Source organism: Xiphias gladius, unplaced genomic scaffold (assembly GCF_016859285.1).
Source record: "Xiphias gladius isolate SHS-SW01 ecotype Sanya breed wild unplaced genomic scaffold, ASM1685928v1 HiC_scaffold_1481, whole genome shotgun sequence".
NCBI lineage: Eukaryota > Metazoa > Chordata > Actinopteri > Istiophoriformes > Xiphiidae > Xiphias > Xiphias gladius.
Window position 1 is genome coordinate 235001 of NW_024401812.1, and position 20556 is coordinate 255556.

Genomic DNA, 20556 nt, shown 5'->3' on the forward strand with positions numbered 1-20556 from the left:
ATTTTAAGTGCTTAGTTTCTACTGAGTGACACTCAGACTTTTGGGAGTTTTGGATCGGCACACTTTTTCACTCCTGCTATTTAGTCAAAAACTGTAACTCCTGTCGCCAAATTTTTTACACCATGAGCACTACAAGACTTTGCTGCAATTTTTAATTCCTGATATCAAAATGGGGAAAATGCAATAATGATAATGATTTGGATAACAGTAGTTTGAATGCTGAATCAGGGATCTAATCTCTGTCTGTCTGTCAGTTTGTCCTTGGATTTTCTCTACAATGGTCCCCCGATCGACTTCAAACTTCGTGTGTATTGCTGAGGACCCAAGGAAGTGCAGTGTTGACGAAGTTTTAAGTTAATAAATTGGCAATTTACTTAAAACTTTAAATGACAGATGGTTAGGGCTTGGGCGATCCATCCACGTAAGCGACGCCAAAACTGGAAATGATTTATCAAAGCAGTACAACTGCTATGCATGGTCACTTTGAAGTGAAAGCATCCCGAAGCGCTTTGTTTAAGATGCAGCAACAGTAAAACAGCACTGTTTACTTGTAATCCCCATGCAAACATGATAGCCTACATTATGATTATTAAAATGCGGAACAAGTAATTTATGCGCTGCTGCTGTTATGGTAACATTACGTTGTACCATGCGTTATCTAACGTTGTTATTTGGCTATTTTTTTATTTTCTGTTTCATTTAACAGCCATGTATGTGTGAGAAAATGGCTTAAACTAACTTTTAGACTGTTGTTCAATCGTTTAAAATATTTTCCCTGCAGATGCAAAAATACAGTTGCCATTGATTTACTTAACTGCATATTACTGCAGTGGTGAAATAAATCCATGTCATACCCATTTTAAGTTTTAAGTCAAGTGAAAAAGTAACCTACTGATTCTCCAGCTCAGGGAAACGGTTACTATGATACACAGTGATTAAATTAATCTACACTCAGTTGCCCATTTACTAGGTAGACCTAGATAAAACTAATGCAAAACTAATGCAGTACAATGCAACAGCATTGCAATAAATCCTCAACTAATTTCCACGTCACTGCTCTGTTATGATATTAATAACAATAATAGACCCTATATGTCAGAAAGGATTACTGTGACACATACACTTACTTGCCAATTTATTAAGTACAACTAGATAATACTAATGCAGTATAATACTGCAGTAAATCCTCCCTTTATGAGGATTAAGATGTTCAATTTTATGGATGCTGTAATTTGTGGTGCTGTTGAACAGTACTGGGTTAAACTAAGAGGTGTTCCTAATATTTTGTCAACCTTAATTCATATAAATGGGATGGACAAAGCCCATTGAACAACAATATATGCCTTCTGTGCCTTGTACAGCAGGCACACAAGAAGTATAATGAATAATAATATGTGCCCTCTTTGCTTCAAACAGCAGGTGTGTATCCAGGAAAGCTGGTCGCTACCAGCTTCAGCATCTTCTGCAACTTGCTTAGTGAAATAAAACATCAATAACTGGCCACAGGGTGATGCTCTTGCAACAATTTTTGACTATGTGAAGCATTATTCAAAGTCAAGTACGTTCATTGGCTTGTATAATTTAAAGAGACTAATGTACGGAAATTTCTTTAACAACTTGAGATCAAGTTTCGTAATAATTTGTCCAGTATTTGCTGACGAGTTAAGAAAGAAAAAAGATTTTTCAGAAAATGTAGAAGAAGTTGTAAAATTTGATATTTTTTCAAGCAGACCAATGATGCAAAATTAGCAGATGAATTGAGAGATTGACATGAAGAAAGAATTTTTAATCTAGGCTGTTCTTAAGGTATGTGCCAAAACACAAAGTTTATTATTACAGTGCCACTGATGGGTAGAGTACCTCATGTTTTGAACTGAGTAGTGGGGGGAATTTGGGACCGTGTCATGAAGTTTCATGTTTGTAGGTCTTATGGTCTTTGCTGCAGAAACAATTAGCAAAGAAGAATAGGAAATATAGCCCAAAGCTGAGATACTTCCTGGTGGCTGCCTGAGCGTGATAACTCTGTGTCATAAGTCAGAAAATTAGCCAAAATATCCTGCAATTCAGAAACTATTTTAGTTCAGCTTACATCTAAGTATCCCTACGAAAAGTCGGGTTCAGGAGCAACGAGAAATAAGGTATCTCAGGAAAATCCCACAACTTAAAAGAAAGCTCAAGATGAACAGCCAGAGGAACCATCAAACGTGGCCATCTTGTTAGCAAGAGCGGAGGACAGGCTGACCAAGAAAGTTAAGTTGGCCATGAGAGAGGCAGGCGAGAATATGGTCTCCGGGGGAAATTCAAGCCCTAAAGACTATGATTGAAACCTTGAACTTGGCAGTTATCAAACTTAGCCAGGATATCATTCACCAATCCAGAGTTGGTGAATAGCTGCAAGGCAGACTGGATGCTACGACAGCTAACATGAGAGCGGTCAAACATGATGTGGGTAGCTTTCAGAAAGATTAGCTAAATCTTCTCCAGAAACTCGCTGAGATGGAAGAGAGAGATCACAGAGATGCAACATCCGACTTGTTGGACTAGCTCAGTCAGCAAAGGGTGAAAAAACCATTCGGGTTCTGCAAGGTAAATTACCAGTGTGGATCCCCTTTTTTGCAGCGGAGAGGATTGAAATTCAACGAGTTCACCACATTTATACCACCAAGGACAAGACCAGTCATCCCCTGACGCTCATCTTCCAACTACTTCGCTATCAGGACAGGGAGAAAATTCTCAAAGGAGCCAGAGTCCTCTCGTCAGCGCCTACACACCAGAAATCCAACGAGGCTCAGACGTTAACATCTAGGCTTCTGTTTTCCTCAGACTACAGCAATGAAACTGCTCAGAAGAGCTTTTGACACAGTGAGGAAACAGATTGACAAAAGAGGACTACAACCATTTCTGAGATAGCTAGCAACCCTCTTTGAATCTCTTTGAAAATGTAGCGGATGCTGAGAAGTGTATGTCTGGACTACATGCTCAGCGTCCTACAGACCCAGCGCTTCCCCACACGCCTTACCCCACCATGGAAGCTGATGAAGAAGTCTCAGGGGAAACTCTACATGACTCAACCTGATCCAGACAATAGATTGTTTTAGGTGGGTAAGCATATGAACTCCCTGCCAGAAGCTAAAGTGACTTGGAGCCAAGGCTATTTCACATTCACTGCAGATTATTATTGTTATCGCCGCAGGTTATCTCAGAATTTGCAGATTACACTGCTAACACTTAATTTTGATTTATTGTAGAAAAGTTTGGTATTACTAATATAAGCATACTGTTTCGTTTCACTTCGGTTAAGTTACATTAAGTACCTAGCCTAGGTTTATTTGTTAGTGTAAAGATGACTAGAGACTTTATTTCACAAGCTTTTATTTAGTACCATTTCTGATACCCATACGGACTGGGGACGTGTGTTGCTGTTGAAAGCCACAGGTAGGTACTAAAGATTTTTTTTTTTTTCTCTCCCAACTAAGAGAAAACCCATTTATCTCTTCCAGATGGAATATTTGCCTTCCTAATTATGTAAAGATTGTTATATTTTTTTATTTCATATTTGAAAGTTACCTTCTTATGTAAATTTGCATGTTGCATTCTTCAGACAATATGATGCCACAAACCCAGTTATGAATGTACCCTTTAAGTTATGTTGTGGTATTTCTGGGGCCTAAACTCGCCAGTTAAGTGCACAAAGTGTTTAGAATTCCTCAAATGTAAGGGGATCTCGATTGCTCTATGTGTTGCTTACTCTTCTGCTGTGAATACGTCAAAGAAGAAACTATTATATTCAACAGGAAACTAGGTTTGAGCAGCGACAATTCAGTTCATTTCAATTCAGTTTTATTTATATAGTGCCAAAAAATAACAGAAGTTATTTCAGGACACTTTTCATATAGAGCAGGTCTAGACCTTACTCTTTCTAGTTATATGTATAGACCCAACATTCCCCCATTAGCAAGCACTTGGTGACAGTGGCATGGAAAAACTCTCTTTTAACAGGTAGGGAGATGTATAACAGATGTATAATACTAGATGTATAATAATAAAACTAATAATAATAGAGCTACTAATAAGGCTAGTAATGATGATAATAATGAAAATGATGACGATAATAATAATCATGATAATAATGATAATAATAACAACTCTACAGCTCCGGAGGCATATACCTGCAGAAAGTGACGGGAGGAGATAGGAGAGAGACGAGAAAGCATAAAACTACAGGAGAGAGAAGCAGCCAAGTTAGTAACAAGCATTACTGGTGATATGAATGCGTATGGATGGAGAAGGAGAGGAGGAGAGTACGACTAAAATTGATCGTTAATGCCAATTAAATATTCCACTAAGCTCAAACAAGTCTCTGTGCTGTGATGCACACCAATTCCTGACTGAAAATCTTCAAACTTTTATTTTGTAGAAAGTCACACAAGTGGTTGGTGACAGCTTTCTCAAGGATCTTAGAGAGAAATGGAAGGTTCGATTTAGGTCTATAGTTGGTTACAACATTTTGATTAGGAGTAGGCGTTTTAAGAAGAGGTTTAATTACAGCTACTTTAAAGGACTGTTGTATATAGCTTGTTAATAAAGACAGGTGTATTATATCTAGTAAAGAAGTGGTAACTAAAGGTAAAACTTCCTTAGGCAGCCTAGCTGGGTTGACAGGATGATGGTTTATATGAAGAAATCATTGAAGTTAATTGGCAAAGTTGGATGGGAGAAACACAGTCTAAATATATATCAGGTTTTACAGCTGTTTCCAAGGTGTTGGAAGATAAATCGGTGCCGGGTGAGGGCAGGAGGTAATGAATTTGTCTCCAATAGTAAGAATTTTATCATTAAAGAAGCTCATGAAATCTTCACTACTGAGAGTTGTAGGAATACATGAATCCACAGAGCTATGACCCTCTGTCAGCCTGGCAACAGTGCTGAAATGAAACCTAGGGTTGTTTTTATTTTCCTCCATTCAAGATGAGTAATGGGCTGCTCTGGCATTAGAGAGGGCCTTCCTATATGTTTTAAGACTATTAATCCAGGCTAAGCGTGATTCTTCTAGTTTGGTAGAACGACATTTCCTTTAAGGAGACTGCATTGTTTGTTTTAATATGCGGGTTTGGGGGTTAAACCACGGAGCTAACCTCTTTTGTTTAATTATCTTCTTTTTTAGAGAGGCAATAGAGTTGAGTGTCATTGAGCCTGCAGCACTATCAACAAGATGATCAATTTGGGAGGGACTAAAGTTAGCAGGAGTACTCTGTTATATTGAAACATGGTGGTGATTTAAGTGCTGATGGAATTACTTCCTTAAATTTAGCTACTGCACTATCAGATAGAAATCTAGTAAAGGGATTTTTTCCTAATGGTGTGTAGTCCAATAATAGGAATTCAAAAGATATTAAATAATGGTCCGATAAAAGAGGATTCTGTGGAAAGACTATTTAATCTTCGGTTTCGATGCCATAAGTCCGAACAAGGTCAAGGGTGTAGTTAACAGTGAGTGGGTTTATTTACACCCTGAGCGAAGCCAATTGAGTCTAATAATAAGATAAACGCAGTGCTAATGCTATCATTATGTCCACATGAGTATTAAAATCACCTACTATAATTACTTTATTTGTACTAAAGACTTAAAACTCTTGAGAATTCAGATAAAATTTCAGAGTATGGTCAAGGAGCAAGGTACACTATAAAAAATAGAATAGGCTTTGAAGTTTTCCATGTTGGGTGTGAAAGACTAAGAAACAGCCTATAAAAAGGGCTGTGACTCCGACTCCTCGGACGATGACATGCAGCTGTACATGTCATCGCTGGTCCGATTAGGCAGTGGAGAAAACTACAGAGTCCAACAGGGAAGTGGTTTGTGCAGACAGGTGGTGCTGAGGTGCTTAGGTAAGCATATTGTGTCCTTTCCTTTTGCCGGAGTTTGATTGACTGGTAGCGAGTTTTGCTGCTCTACCTCTACCCTGTTAATTTTGCTATTTTCTTCATTACAGCAGCTAACTTTCTGTTGTACATTTAAACCAACATTAGTTTGGCTTAAGCGCCCTTATCTCTCTCCTTCTTTTAACGATTTACTCGCTACTTCACAGCTGTTTACTTGCTATTCAGATCAACCAGTTACTTAGCTTTAGCTTAGCAGTTAGCAATGGCATCTCTCTATCCTTCTCACTCTCCTGCTCTCTTGCTCGGTGTGTCTTATGTTGCAGTAATGGTACATGTAATAAATGTAGTGTATTTGCAGTGATGGAAGCGAGGCTCCGCACCATGGAAACCAAATCCTTAGCCACGGTAGTTAGCCAGCCCCCAGTAGCTGGTGCGAGCCAACAGCTCCTACTCTCCCCCCGGCGGCTCCCAAGAAGCCGGGAAGCCAGGGCGGCAGGTTGACTCTCCGTAACAAGAAGCGTAGCCCTAAGCAGAAGCCCATGGTTCACCACCGACCAGTTCATGTTTCAAACACATACTCTCCACTCACTGACACACCCACTGAGAAACCAACTCTGATTATTGGCAGCTCTATTTTGAGAAACGTGAAGGTAGTGACACCATCGACCATAGTCAAATGCATTCCTGGGGCCAGAGCGGGTGACGTAGAATTGTATTTGAAACTGCTGGCTAAGGATAAACGTAAATATAGTAAGACTGTTATTCACGTCGGCGGTAATGACACCCGATTACGGCAGTAAGAGGTCACAAAATTAATGTTGAGTCTGTGTGTAAATATGTAAAGCCAATGTCGGACTCCGTAGTTTTCTCTGGACCCCTTCCTAGTCTGACCAGCGATGAAATGTATAGCCACATGTCACCATTCAACTGCTGGCTGTCGAGGTGGTGTCCAGCAAGTGATGTGGGCTTTGTAGATGGGTGGAGTTTTTAGGAAAGACCTGGTCTGATTAGGAGAGACGGGATACATCCCACTTTGAAAGGAGCAGCTCTCATATCTAGAAATCTGACTGAGTTTATTATTAGAGCAAAACCATGACAACCCAGAGTTGAGAACAAGAGGCAGAGTTGCAGTCTTACACACTTCTCTGCGCTTCCATTATAGCAGTCACCCACCCCAAACCCCATAGAGACTGTGTTTGCCCCCCGACCACCTTAATTAATTAACCCAAAAATAAACAGAAGAAGCAGAAGAGGAGTTGTACACAAAAACCTAATAAAAAATAAGACCTCAGCAGCAGAAGTACAAAAAAATTGGAGAATTAAATGTGGACTCTTAAACATTACATGGCTCCCATCCAAAGCTGTATTAGTAAACGATCTAACATCAGATTATCATATTGACATATTTAGTCACACTGAAACCTGGCTGTCTCATGATGAACATGTTAGCCTAAATGAATCCACTCCCCCCAGTCATATTTAAACTCCTCCAGGCACTGGTCGAGGATGTGGAGTTGCCTAATAATCAACCCTAAACTTAAACTCAGTTATAACTCATTTGAAAGCCTGGTTCTTAGGCTTACACATCCATCATGGAAAACTTTAAAGCCTATTCTATATGTTATAGTGTACCGCTGTCTTGACCCATACTCTGAATTCTCAGAGTTTTTATCACGTTTAGTCCTTAATACAGATAAAGTAATTATAGTAGGTGATTTTAATATTCATGTGGATATGGAATAATGATAGCACTGCGTTTATCTCATTATTAGACTCAATTGGCTTCGCTCAGAGTGTAAATAAACCCACTCACTGTTTTAACCACACCCTCAACCTCGTTCTGACTTATGGCATCGAAATTGAAGATTTAATAGTCTTTCCACAAAATCCTCTTTAATCGGACCATAGTTTGGTAACTCTTGAATTCCTATTATTGGTCTACACACCATTAGACAAAAATGTCTTTGCTAGATGTCTATCTGATAGTACTGTAGCTAAATTTAAGGAAGTGATTCCATCAGCAATTAATTCACTTCCATATCACAATATAACAGAGAACTCATACTAAGCTTAGTCACTCCCAAATTGATCATCTTCTTGATAGCGCTGCAGGCTCAATGAGAATGACACTCGACTCTATTGCCCCTCTAAAAAAGAAGATAATATAAGGTTAGCTCCATGGTTTAACTCTCATGGAGTTAACCTCGGACCATGTGGTTCATAGTCAGCACCTTAAACCCTCGTCTATTACTGTAATGGTTTGTTTTCACGACCTCAAAATTTAATCCATTTAATTTAAAAAAAAATCACACAACCTGCTTTTCTCAGGTGTATTGTCAAATATTTTGGTGAAATTTGTTTCAAAATTAGATGAAATAGAAAATGTTTCACATATAGTACAAATTAAAGAAAGTAGCATTTGACTGAAGACTTGTGGAGATATTGATTTAAATTGATTTATGACCGTTGATGTACATTGAACTTAAAGATACAGGTTTAAAAATGTATAATTTCAAAACGGATTGATGTATCAAATTTCCTTTAACTTTTCATCACCATTGTTTGTAGATGATGTATACCAAATTTCATGAGAATCGGACGAATGCCCTCGACCTAGTTCATTTCACTTTTGATTTGTTGAAAATGGCGGGAAAATTTGACATTTTAAGAGCAGAAGACCATTTGCATTTACGTTTACATTAACTCATTTGGCAGACATTTTTATCCAAAGCGACAAGCATTTTGACTCTAGGCTGAGCCGTTTTCGAGATAGTTGTGAAAACGTCAAATTGATTGTTACAGTGCCACCTTGAGGTCAATGAGTGTCTGAGTAGTGGGTGGAATTTGCAACCCACCTGCTGATTTTGGTGAGTTTTACTCTTACGGTTTTTGCTGCACAAACACTTTTAGCGGAGAAAAGTAAAAAAGAATAATAATAATAATAATAATGAGAACAAAAAACAATTGGGCTCCAGCAGCGACCGACACTGCTTGGATCCATAATAAAAAATCTGAGTGATTACAATAGGGTTACCACTACTGTTACTCTAAGCCACACTGCTTTGCATGTGTGCCCCCCAGCCCACTTGGGCTTGGACCCTAATAATCAGAACAAAAGTGAAAGGTTTAAAGCAGCTTAAGCTTGGACCCTAATAATGACATCAGAGATATCTGCAGAATGAGGACAAGGAGAGGAGAGGATAGAGAGGAAAACCACAAACTAGGAGAGAGACGATACAAAGTTGACATTCAGTAGTGTGATATAAATACATTGGGGGGGCGTGCTCCCTGCATCATGGGATGTCTCTCAACAGCCTCGACCTATGGCAGCATAACTATGGGAGAGAGAAGAAGTCAAGTTAGTAACAAGCATTAATGCTTATGGATGGAGAGGGAAAGGAGGAGAGAGGAACTGGGTTCATCATGGGAAGTCCCCTGGCAGTCTAGTCCTATAGCAGCATAACTAGGGGATGGTTCAAGCAAAGCCTGAGCCAGCCCTAACTATAAGCTTTATCAAAGAGAGAAGTTTTAAGCCTACTCTTAAACATGGAGATGGTGTATGCCTCCCTAACCCAAAATGGAAGATGGTTCCACAGTACAGAAGTATGTTAAGTGTAGGCTCTGCCTCCCATTCTACTTTTGAGGATTCTGGTAACAACAACTAAGCCTGCATTTGGAGAGCAAAGAGTTCTATTGAGATAATAGAGTACTATGAGGTCTTAAAGATATGAGGGAAATTGGTCATTGCTTGGTCTTGATTTTTTTTATTCTGTATTTTACAGACTTCTTTTATGTATGAGGCAAAGGACATGTCCTGGTCAAAAATTACTCCAAAGTTCCTTACAGTAGAACTGGAGGCCAAGGTAGTGCCATCCAAAGTAACTATATGATTAGATAATGTTTTTCTGAGGTGTTTAAGGCCAAATACAACAACTTCAGTTTTGTCTGAATTTAGAAATTAAAGTTGTTGAGAGTCCACACAACTCTCACGACAAACTCTGTTTTTCCTGTATATGGAGATGGCTGCTTAGTCGTCAATGATACAAAGTCAGTTATGTAAATTTTTTCTTCTGGTAGAATACTTGGGTTATAAAAACAAATAATTCAAAAGAATAATATTCTAAAACCTGAAACCACACCCTTAATAATTAAAACATGCATGTTTTACCTTGTACTGCTGCAGTATTTAAGGTAATGTGACGGCATTTAATTCAGACTTCTGTCGTGTTGAAAGTGATACAAAAATGATACAGGTCTGACATAGTAAAATTGCCATTGTGACTACATAAAAGTGACAATGGAAAACTGCGGTAATATAAAGGGGTGCATGTCTGAAAGGGGCTTAAGAGAAACATAACTCTGTTTGAAGTAAAACCACTGACATTCTCCCATTCCCCTCACAGATCTCTCACATCACGTTGTTGGTTAGGATCTTATTGTGGGATTTGTTGACAATAAAAAAAATAGAGAATAACACCTATAGCCCAACCAATGTTGTAAATGTTTTTTAATTAGAGCCCAGATACATACGGACAGTAGGACATTTTACATTGATAAAAATTAACTTTGCAAGGTTTTCTGGCGGACGAACCCCTTTAATGGTGACAATGTTTCTAAATAATCTCAAATTTATCTCTTATATGTCTGTAATTTCATGTTATGTGCCTACTGACATGGTATAGACCAATACCGATATATCAGCACTAAACTAATATCGGCATGCCAGATTTATCAGTCTAGCTCTAAACATAAGACTTATCCTCTTAAGATTCAATTTTCAGATATTATCTCAGATATTTTTTCATCATAGCTTGGCCCATATCTAGTTAACTCCAGGTGATTAATTACTAGCAGAGTCATTTTTCTAAACCCTGTTTAGAAAGAAAATGAACTATTACATGTGATGTGAACTGTGGCTTTAACAAAAAACTGAAATATGCAGTTGTTTCACTTTCTTTGTGATGATAATAGTTTGGTGGTCAATGTAATTTCAGATTTATACACAAATTGTAAAAATGCATTGAATTAATGTGTTAATTTTTTTAAATTGATCACAGCCCTAACTGCGACATATTTTAAAAGCAAGCTCTGCTCAGTGTTCTGAAAGTCATGTCATATGTCATGTCTATGTGTCCTCAGGGAGTAGCAGGTAACCCTGTAGTGAAGACGGTCCTGGACAAAACCAAACACTCTGTGGAGTCAATGATCACTACTCTGGATCCTGGCATGGCTCCATACATTAGTAAGTCATACTGCTCTCATCATCAACACATTAGCCCATAATGAAAAAAATCTGACTAAATGTTCAAATATCCTCAATAAATGTTGCTGTATTATTGCTCCCCAGAGTCAGGTGGGGACATTGACATTGTGGTGACCTCAGATAAGGAAATTAATGTGGAGGCAGTCAGAGACGCCTTCCAGGAGGTTTTTGGGATGGCCATGGTCACTGGAGAGCCCGGTCAGTCCAACATCGCCCCACAGCCTGTGGGCTACGCAGCCGGTATCAAGGTCAGTTCACTGAGATTTCTCCAGCCTGCTTTTTTTTAAAAATATTTCTGGTGGAGGGCATAGCTACTGTAGCAGGGCTTTACGTCTTAACAGAATCATGTTTCATCATACTTTTCCTTCATACTCCTTCATTTTAGTTCAGACACAAACCTTTGGAACTGCTTCAACATGTTGTAAAGCTGACTTCTACTTGCATTCCAAGTTATAGGGGCTTTCCAGTTCAATCAGAAAATGCCATGAGATCTGGGGAAGACAGAATGTGGTGTTAAAATTTTGTGGATAACAGTGGTAATAAATAATCTTTAAAAATCATTGTACTGTATGTAGAGCTGCATCTAACAATTACTTTTATTATCAATTCGTCTGTTGATTACATGCTAGGACAATAAATATCAGAGATTTATAAAGTTAAGTCATAATGTTATGAGAAAAAAAGTCACAATTTTTGATAATATATATTATATTTTCCAAAAAAGTTTTAATAGTAAGAGAAAAAAAACCCATAATATTTCAGTAATGTAGGTTGCTTTGAGAACAAAATGTTGTGTTATTCTTCAATGTAGGTTGGATAATATGTTTGTTTTAGTATTTCCTGACAGTCCATATTGTGGCCTATAGTTTCCTTTTTAACTTAAGGACATTTTTGAACTGTAGTGCACTTTCCTGTAACTTTAACTGTATACAGCTCTGATGTGTATCACTATGTTACCTCTGGGCTCCACGGATGCCCAAAGGGCAGTCACTACGCTCCATCTGAAGACAGACTACTAGCTTAGTTTTGGCAACTAACTTTGTGCTGCAATTTAAGAGAGGTCAGGAAGTTAACTTTTTTATGGACAATAAGCCACACAAAGGTGAAATTTATACCTTATCAGAAGTGTTCTCAAACAGTTTGTTTCAGTTTTATAGGAGAAGAGGTTTCAAGGATGAGGACTTGTTGATTGGTTTCAGCAAATATACATCTTGTTAACTTCCTTACTCCTGATAAGCAGCACACAGCATCTTCAATAATATTTGCCAGAAACAGTCCCAAACAGGGTTAGGTGTCTGTCAGAGGGTCGTGTTAATATGTCGGTCTGAACTCTGAAGAGCATTCTTTGCAGCAGCTACTCTTCACATTTAAGAAGCTGTAACCAAAAACAATAATTCATTGATTAGCAAAATACAGATTAATTTTCCGTTTGTTTCAGCTATAAACTTCCACTGGCTCAGAATTCCAGTGTTGTATTTCTTATCATTTTTCTAAAATTTAGAATATAAGTCCACTTTCTTTGGACAATATAAACAAAGCGTCTTTCATTCTGATCACTCTGTACCTGCTCTTCCTCAGGACAGAATTACCAAGATGTGTGTGATACTTGGATATCTGAAAAATTTAGGGACCTTTTATAATGACAAGACATTTCATTTCGGTGTTTGAGGGTCACTTTAAATCTTTTTTCAAAGTCACTTCTTTAAGTATTTTTAGGTCTAGCACTAGATTTGCTAATTTAGCTCACACTCCTCACAACTGAACAGATCCAAAAAGATATCAAACATTTCCCTGCAGTGTTTTAACTCAGGCCTGTAGTTGAGTTTTCAGTTCCAGTTAGCACAAGCTGAATGTGTATGTCTGTGTGTGTGTGGTGTGCAGGGGGCTCAGGAGCGCATTGACAGCCTGCGTCGAGCTGGTGTGATCCATGAGAAACAGCCAGTGGTCTCTTTGGAAAACTTCATTGCTGAGCTCTTTCCTGACAAGTAAGACGAAAACATCTGACTGACACCAGCGCATACACACACACATATACAGTGAGACAGCTGTTTCTTATTCAAATTATTGACCCGTCAATAACATAACGCATTCCCTATACCCTAACCTTAACCATCACAACTGAATGCATAACCCCAACCCTTACCCTAACCCAAACCTAAACCTGATTCTAACCTGAACCCTAAAACCAAATGTTAACCCTCAAACGGCCACTTAAACTTTTGGGGTCCATAATTTTGGTCACCACACAGCTGTCAGACCTATAGTGGGCTCCCAGTTTTTGGACCCCACGAATATAGTATAACCCGTGTACAGTGGAACATACCCAATTTAGTAGCCCTGCAATAAACACTACCTCTATGGATTTTGGAAGCTATAGATTGTGGTAGTTTGACGTTTAATGGACAGAATCATATTACAAGCTGTTTACATGTGAAAATAGCATTCTTTTCAGCTTCTCCATAAACACTGAAGCACAAGGCAAAACAAAAGGCAAAAATGTTTTTAGTGTACTAACACCTATCATCTGTTGAGGAGTGCAACAAACACTGGCCTAGTCACCCTCCTGAGTCTCAGCTGGTTAAATATCTGTTCAGCTTCCTTCTCCTTCTCAACCGCGGTTCTCTTGTAAGCTGGTGAATATTTGACGATCGTCACTGAGTGATGGTCAAGACATAAGACTCGCGACGGTGATAAATCGTTATGTCTTTTTTTGATGGCTTGGTTTGTGAGGAGCACGTGACTGTGTGTCTATGGCTCTACAGAAACAAAAAGGGAAACAATATGAAAATCAGCTCAGTGATTGAAATTACTGTCAGTTTATCCAAATGACATTAACAAATACACTCACCTGCTTATTCATGTAGTTATCATATCGGCCAGTCAGGTGGCAGCAATGCAGTGCATAAAATCTTGCCAATACATGGGGAAAAAAATTTGATCTCAGTGACTTTGAATGTGGGATGATTGTTGGTGCCAGATGAGCTGGTTTGAGTTTTTCTGAAACTGCTGATCTCTGGGGAGTTTTTTACATGCAACAGTCTCAGTCAGAATGGTGCCAAAAAACAAAAAACACCCAGTGAGCATCAGTTCTGTGTATGGAAACACATTGTCGATGAGTGAGGTCAGAGGAGAAAGGAGAAAGATTGGTTGGTGGTGACAGAACGGCTACGGTAACTCAAATAACCAGTCTATGGTGAGCAGAAGAGCATCTCAGAATGAACAACACATCCAGCCTTGAGGCAGATGGTCTACAACAGCAGAAGACCAAGTCAAGTTCCACTCCTGTTAGCCAAGAACAGAAATCTGAGGCTGCAGTGGGAACAGGCTCACCAAAACTAGACAGCTGAAGACTGGAAAAACGTAGCCTGGTCTGATGAATCTGTTTTTTTGCTTGTTTTTTTGGTGGTGCAATGGTGTGGGGAATGTTTTCTTGGCACACTTTGGCACCTTAATACCAATCAGTCATGGTTTGAATGCCACAGGCAATCTGAGTATTGCTGTTAATCATGTGTATCCCTTTATGGTAACAGTTGACCATCTTTCAGCGTGATAATGCACCATGTCACAAAGCAAAAGTCATCTCAAACTGGTTTCATGAACATGAGTTCAGTACACTTCAGTGGCCTCTCCATTCATCAGATCGGAATCCAGTAGAACACCTTTGGGATGAGTGAGTGTGTACATCAGTTATGGTTATGAAGATGACATTACTATAACCAGAATGGAATAAGTATGAAGTAAAGTATAATAAATATTTGTACCAAAAAACGAACTAACGTTTATTAAATTAAATTAAATATATCATTTAAACCCTACTTTCAGTACAAACCCATGGGGAATTAACCTGAAAAACCATCAGTAACACCCAGTGGCTTTTGCCGGACATGGGAGCTGATCATCAGTGATGCAGCACTTAATTAGTAACACTCAAAAAACCAAATATATCTGACTGAACGTAAACTAGACAAGTATTTGGACACTTCAGCCATCCTAAAACAGAAAACAGTAATATGCTTCGAGCATCTACCACTTAAAAGTAAATATCAATGTACTAGAACAAATATAAGGAAGGGGGAAACTAACATGACATGGTAATTACCATATTTACATAACACCATACCTAGTCATGGTAAAACAGACAGTATTCTACATACTTGTGACATGGAGTACCACATGGATTTGCTCTCTAAAGCAGCCACACCCCAACCATTGAGCCTGATTCCTCTCTGTTGCCTGTGAGGGACATTAATTTAGGCTACCAGTAGGTGGCACATTTGTGACGCTAAATATTCAAATAGAGGTGGGAATCAGGTAACACTACTGTACAGCAGAAGAACTCAAATGCCGTTTATACCTCAACTGGCTCCTTTCAGCGCAAGGCAGCAGCAGTTCTGCTCCTAGCTCCCTTCAGGTGTCTGAGCTCCACCATTTTCTGGCAGAGAACCCTGGCCTCAGATTTGTGGATGTGCTCATCCAAGCAACCTCCCACTCAGTTGCAAACCATACCACTGCCTGCTGTCAGTCATGCTCTGATGAAGCTAAAAGAACCACATCATTTGCAAAAAGCAGAGAGGCAATTTTGAAGTCCCCTAACCATACACTGTCCTTCTCCTGACTGCAGGATTGGTTACAAGGGACAACCCTGGTAGAGGCCAACACCAACTGGAAATATGCTTGACTTCCCATTGAGAATATGGACAAAGCTTTCACTCCAGTTATACCATGAACGGATGGCTCATATTAATGGCCCTGGTACCCCATACTCCTGCAGCCCCCCGGTTTTAACCCTTCTCCAAGTCCACAAAACTTGTAGACTTGATGGGCAAACTCCCATGAGCCCTCCAGTGTCCTTGCAAGGGTAAAGATTTGGGTCACTGTTCTACGCCCAGGTCAGAATCCACACTGCTCCTCTTGGATCTGAGGTTTGACAATCGGTTAGAGCCTCCTTTCCAGCACCTTGGCATAAGCTGTTGGTTTCCCCATGATGTGTTGTCGGAGGCAACAGCCCCTGGTAGTGTCTCCCAAGGCTAATTGGTTCCAGGGGAGGGGCCAGATTAAGAGCAATTTGGGGCAGCTGTGGCTCAGGTGGTAGAGTGTTTCGTCCATTAACAGGAAGGTCGGCCTGTAGGCCCACCACCTAGCAAGGATAGGAATCTGGGTTAGGTGCTATTTAAGCCAGGTGGCAGGCAAGGGTGGCCTACGCGTCCTGATCCCTGGCATCGTAGACTGGTCCTAGTGTCATGGAATTTCACCTCTCTGGTGGGGAAGGAGCCGAACTTGGTAGAGGTGGTGGAGAGTTACCAACTAAATATAGTTGGGCTCACCTCCACACACAGCACTGGCTGTGGAAACAAACTCCTGGGGAGTGGCTGGACTCTGTCCTTCAATACAGCCAAACACATAATTTTAGTTTTCAAATACGGATGTTTCTGACTGTTGTCAGACAACTGAGTGAGTATATAATATAATTTAGACATGTACACCGTTGCTACTGTAATGTGGAGGTGATGCCAGTTCTATGTTTCATGTATGAAAAAAAACACCAGTGAATATTTCCGATAAATTGTAACAGCACTACTTTGTATTTCAGAGAGATGTTTGAATATTTGTCCATTGACCTCAGAATGCTTTTCTTGCAGGCAGCGTCTTGGGTTCATTGAAGGAATTCGTTTAAGGCACTTCCTTTTGATGCAGCAGCTTGCACAAAAACTAAAAATGCATTCACCCACAATACACTTTGGTTATGTAGCATGTATCTGTGTACACAGTTTTTAGAATTTAGCCATTAAAAAGAAGGCTACCATTGGTGGACTTGACTCATCTGAATTTTACATTTATATATTCAGTTAACTTTGTTTAAATTATAATAAATTCAGTCATATAATAAATACATTTTGAGAATCCATTTGTTGTCCCCAGGTGGTTTGACATCGGCTGTTTGATCCTGGAGGACCCAGGTTACAGCATCCACATTGAGGTCTTCACTCAGGCAACTCCTCTGGCTCTAGGTCACGTCCAACAGGTACAAATCAGCAAGTTTAAACTGCATAGGTCATACATTCACTTGTACCACAGAGTATTCTGGCCACTTTTTGGAAAAAACATGAGCTTTTGAGGATAAAGTTGAAATATTTTAAGAAACATAATGTAATGTGTTCAGTATAAACTCTTTATTTTAAGAAAAAAGTCCAGTAGCTGCCACTTGGTTTTTTGTCATTGATGGGGACAAATACCAGCTTCAGACTCAGAAAAGTTATTCAGTATCATTATCACCCACTTAGAAACCTTCAGAAACTCATTGACCTTTATCTGTGCAGGCTCAGTCCCTGACACCTCCTGACTACAACCTGCGCTGGTCAGGTTTGATTGTTCCAGTGGGTGAAGTCCTGGAGCGCAGCCTGCCCAACATCAAAAGAACAGACTGGCATCAGGCTTTGACAGGCATGACCCAACGCCAGATGATCCAGAGCGCTGCCAAAGCTCTGGCTGGAATCTATAAACAGCAGCTGCCACCCAGGACTGTGTAAGGCTGAATGGTTCCAGTTTTTGCCACATACTGGGAGCTAGGTAGAGACACATTGTAGTAAAAACTAGCTGATGGGACGGCAAGGTTCCTCGTTATTCCACATCAGTCCCCCATCTGTCCTTGTGGGGCAAAGCCAAGTGCACATTTCTTTAAAGTCAGTGATGTTTGTGTGCACAGATGTTTACTGACGTTCCTACATGTCAGTTGGCTTTTTAGTTAAACGCCATAATATATCAAATAAATTCTTTGTTGCCAAATCAGGCTTTAAAGAAGACATAACCATTAACTGATCATCTTTTCATCTTCCTTAAAAGGTTTTAACACATCATGTATAGTAATATCAACAACCTTAACTCAAACCGTGGCAATATTTAGTTTTCTTGTTTTGTTTATAAATCCTCAAGGTTATTGTAGAGAAATGGTTATCGCATTGCCTGTGTCCCAGTTGTATTCTATATTCTAGAGGTTGTCACAGATCCAAGTTTTGGAAAACCTACTTGACCAGCACTTGCACAAATTATTTTTTTAAAAGAAGAGACCCAGAGAGGCCCAGAGAGAGAACACCAATACTTTGACCTTAAACCTGAGATGTATAGAAAAAACATGATCCTAACTAACTCAATTAGACTTAATATGATGTGGACCTGCCATGACTCAGATTGGGTCCTGGATAATACTAAGTCCTACTGTATACTTTGACACTGTGAATTCGACTTTGTACTAAAGTTGGCAGTGCACTAGTTTGCCAATTAGTATACAAGAAACTAGTGCGCTGTTTTGTTGTAACAGGGAATTATTCATTATATACATTATTGTGTCATATCCTGATACCCTAATGTTACTGCCAATGTAGGACCTTAAATAGTGGATAAAAAAATTTTCTACGGATTTTATTTTTTGTCTACATTGTTGCTTTCTAAGCTGTTGCTAGAGCTATTTATCCACCGTCCACCTTTTTTAAAATTTATTTCTAGCTTTAAATAACTCCTGTCTTTCCTTGCTGGAAAAAAAATATTGCTCAAGCATTGAATTCACTTGCTAGGCGGCCTTGGGGCTAAAATGTGCAACTAGGCCACTGTTAACAAAACATTACTCTCCCTTGCTATGCATCAATATTGTTCCTATGCTTACTGCTCATGCTACATTTATGTAATAATTTACTGTATGGTACAAATTAATTTCAGAATATTCAACATTTAAACTTAATAATGAAAGGATTAAAAGTTATTAAAAATAGATTTTGACACAGGGCCTTGAGATCTGCTCTTTATAATGTCAGTTAATTATGTGCTTTAGTGGTGCATGTTCCCATATTATTTTTTTAAATTACTATAAATCAATTTCCGCACAGTGAACGTGGGGCCTTAGAAGTGGCCCTGGGGGTCATGGGCCCTGAGACAGTTTCCTGTAGAACCTTTTGAAAGCACTGAATCAATATGAAGTTATTGTGCTGAAAATGGTTCAATGTTTTGAATTATTTGATGCAGTCAAAGTGGCAACATCTTTTGGGCAACCTGTGGTACAGCCTTTATATGAAAGGGTTGAATCCAAGATTTTGATGAAACAATGAGTCAGATTAGACTCACATTATTGAGATTTTGTTCAGTAATGGTTAAATAACATAATATGAGCACTTTTAAACAGATTCTACAGTTCTCTAAAACTGTCCTAAATTGACCATCACAGCCTGTATTCAAAATGAGCATGACACCTCTGATACACTTGTAGCCTAACAAAGCCTCATATATGATGATCATTTGATTTTGGCTGCACTGAAGCCTTCATCAGTAGTTCCATGCTTTGTCCTGTTAGTAAATCCAGCCTTGCTCTCAACACCTCACTCTAAAGTCCAGCAAATATTGTGTGCATGCTCCTCTTTCTATGCATATTTCACTGAGTCTTTTTTTTCCCTCTGAGAGTGCACGAAAGACATTTATTATCAGTATATAGAGTGCTGCTGGGACACAGCTAGAATAATCTGATGGGTCAAATGATGTCATAATGTTTTAGATATGTGTTAATTTAAAAAAAAAATTATAGTATCACATACACATACATATTGATTCTTGCTTGTTTATTGTGAAATATTTGCCCACCATATCTGTTGTGTTATATGCACTCATTAAGTAAAAACACATTTTTACCAACGAGTAATAGAAGCAGGATGCTAACAGTAACCTGGGATTTGATCAAAGGAAATGTATTTATTTTCTACTGCTTCAGGCAGCTCGACACTGTCAGAAACAGCGATTACTCGTACACTAACATAATCACAATTCTGTTAGTAAAGTTTGGGGAAAGAACCTTCTCCTCTGTACTTTGTGTCCTCTAAATGTGCCTTTTTACGCAAATAAAATAAAGAACTTTTTCATGCTGGTTTGTATTCATGCACACACCATCAGCCACAACACAATGAAAGCTTTTGCAGGACATTACTCTCTTCATTCACCATCTCACTATTTAATCTCTTGTATTCACTGAGCATACTCCAAACACTGGAGAGTGGAGATCTACATTGTGCACATTTTGGATGGTTTTCCGATGCTAGATAACAGTAGATATATTTTCTTCACTATGTCTACAAAGGTCAGTGTTTGTAGTGCTCCAAAATAAACTGCATTGAGAAACTTTTGAAGGCATTCTCTGATTAATCTCTCACGGCAGTATAACCAAACGGGCAGTAGTTCACCTGACTTAAAATCAAATCACTTCCTCTAAATCTAAAAGTTACAGCAGATGAGCTGCCTGAGTAATCTGGAAAGCTTCAGCACAAGTTTGGGAGTTGATGAATAAAATTCTTATCTGCAGAGCTTTCAGTTAAAGCTGATAATCAGAATCAGAAAAAATATGATCCCCACAGGGAAATTGTTTTGTTTCAATTGCTCAA

The 20556-nt window shown here is 39.0% G+C and overlaps 1 protein-coding gene across 7 annotated transcripts in view; it reads left to right on the forward strand.

Annotated features, from left to right (window-relative positions):
- prrc1 (proline-rich coiled-coil 1) overlaps positions 1-20297 on the forward strand; it is a 34938-nt gene extending 14641 nt beyond the window's left edge. For all 7 annotated transcript variants that reach the window (XM_040123229.1, XM_040123231.1, XM_040123230.1 and 4 more), the window contains exons 5-9: positions 11020-11122; positions 11228-11391; positions 13025-13128; positions 17063-17165; positions 17461-20297. In XM_040123229.1, coding sequence (XP_039979163.1) covers positions 11020-11122; positions 11228-11391; positions 13025-13128; positions 17063-17165; positions 17461-17670 — 684 coding nt within the window. In that variant the 3' untranslated portion in view covers positions 17671-20297. The remainder of the gene's footprint in view (positions 1-11019; positions 11123-11227; positions 11392-13024; positions 13129-17062; positions 17166-17460) is intronic.
- Positions 20298-20556: the final 259 nt, after the last annotated feature.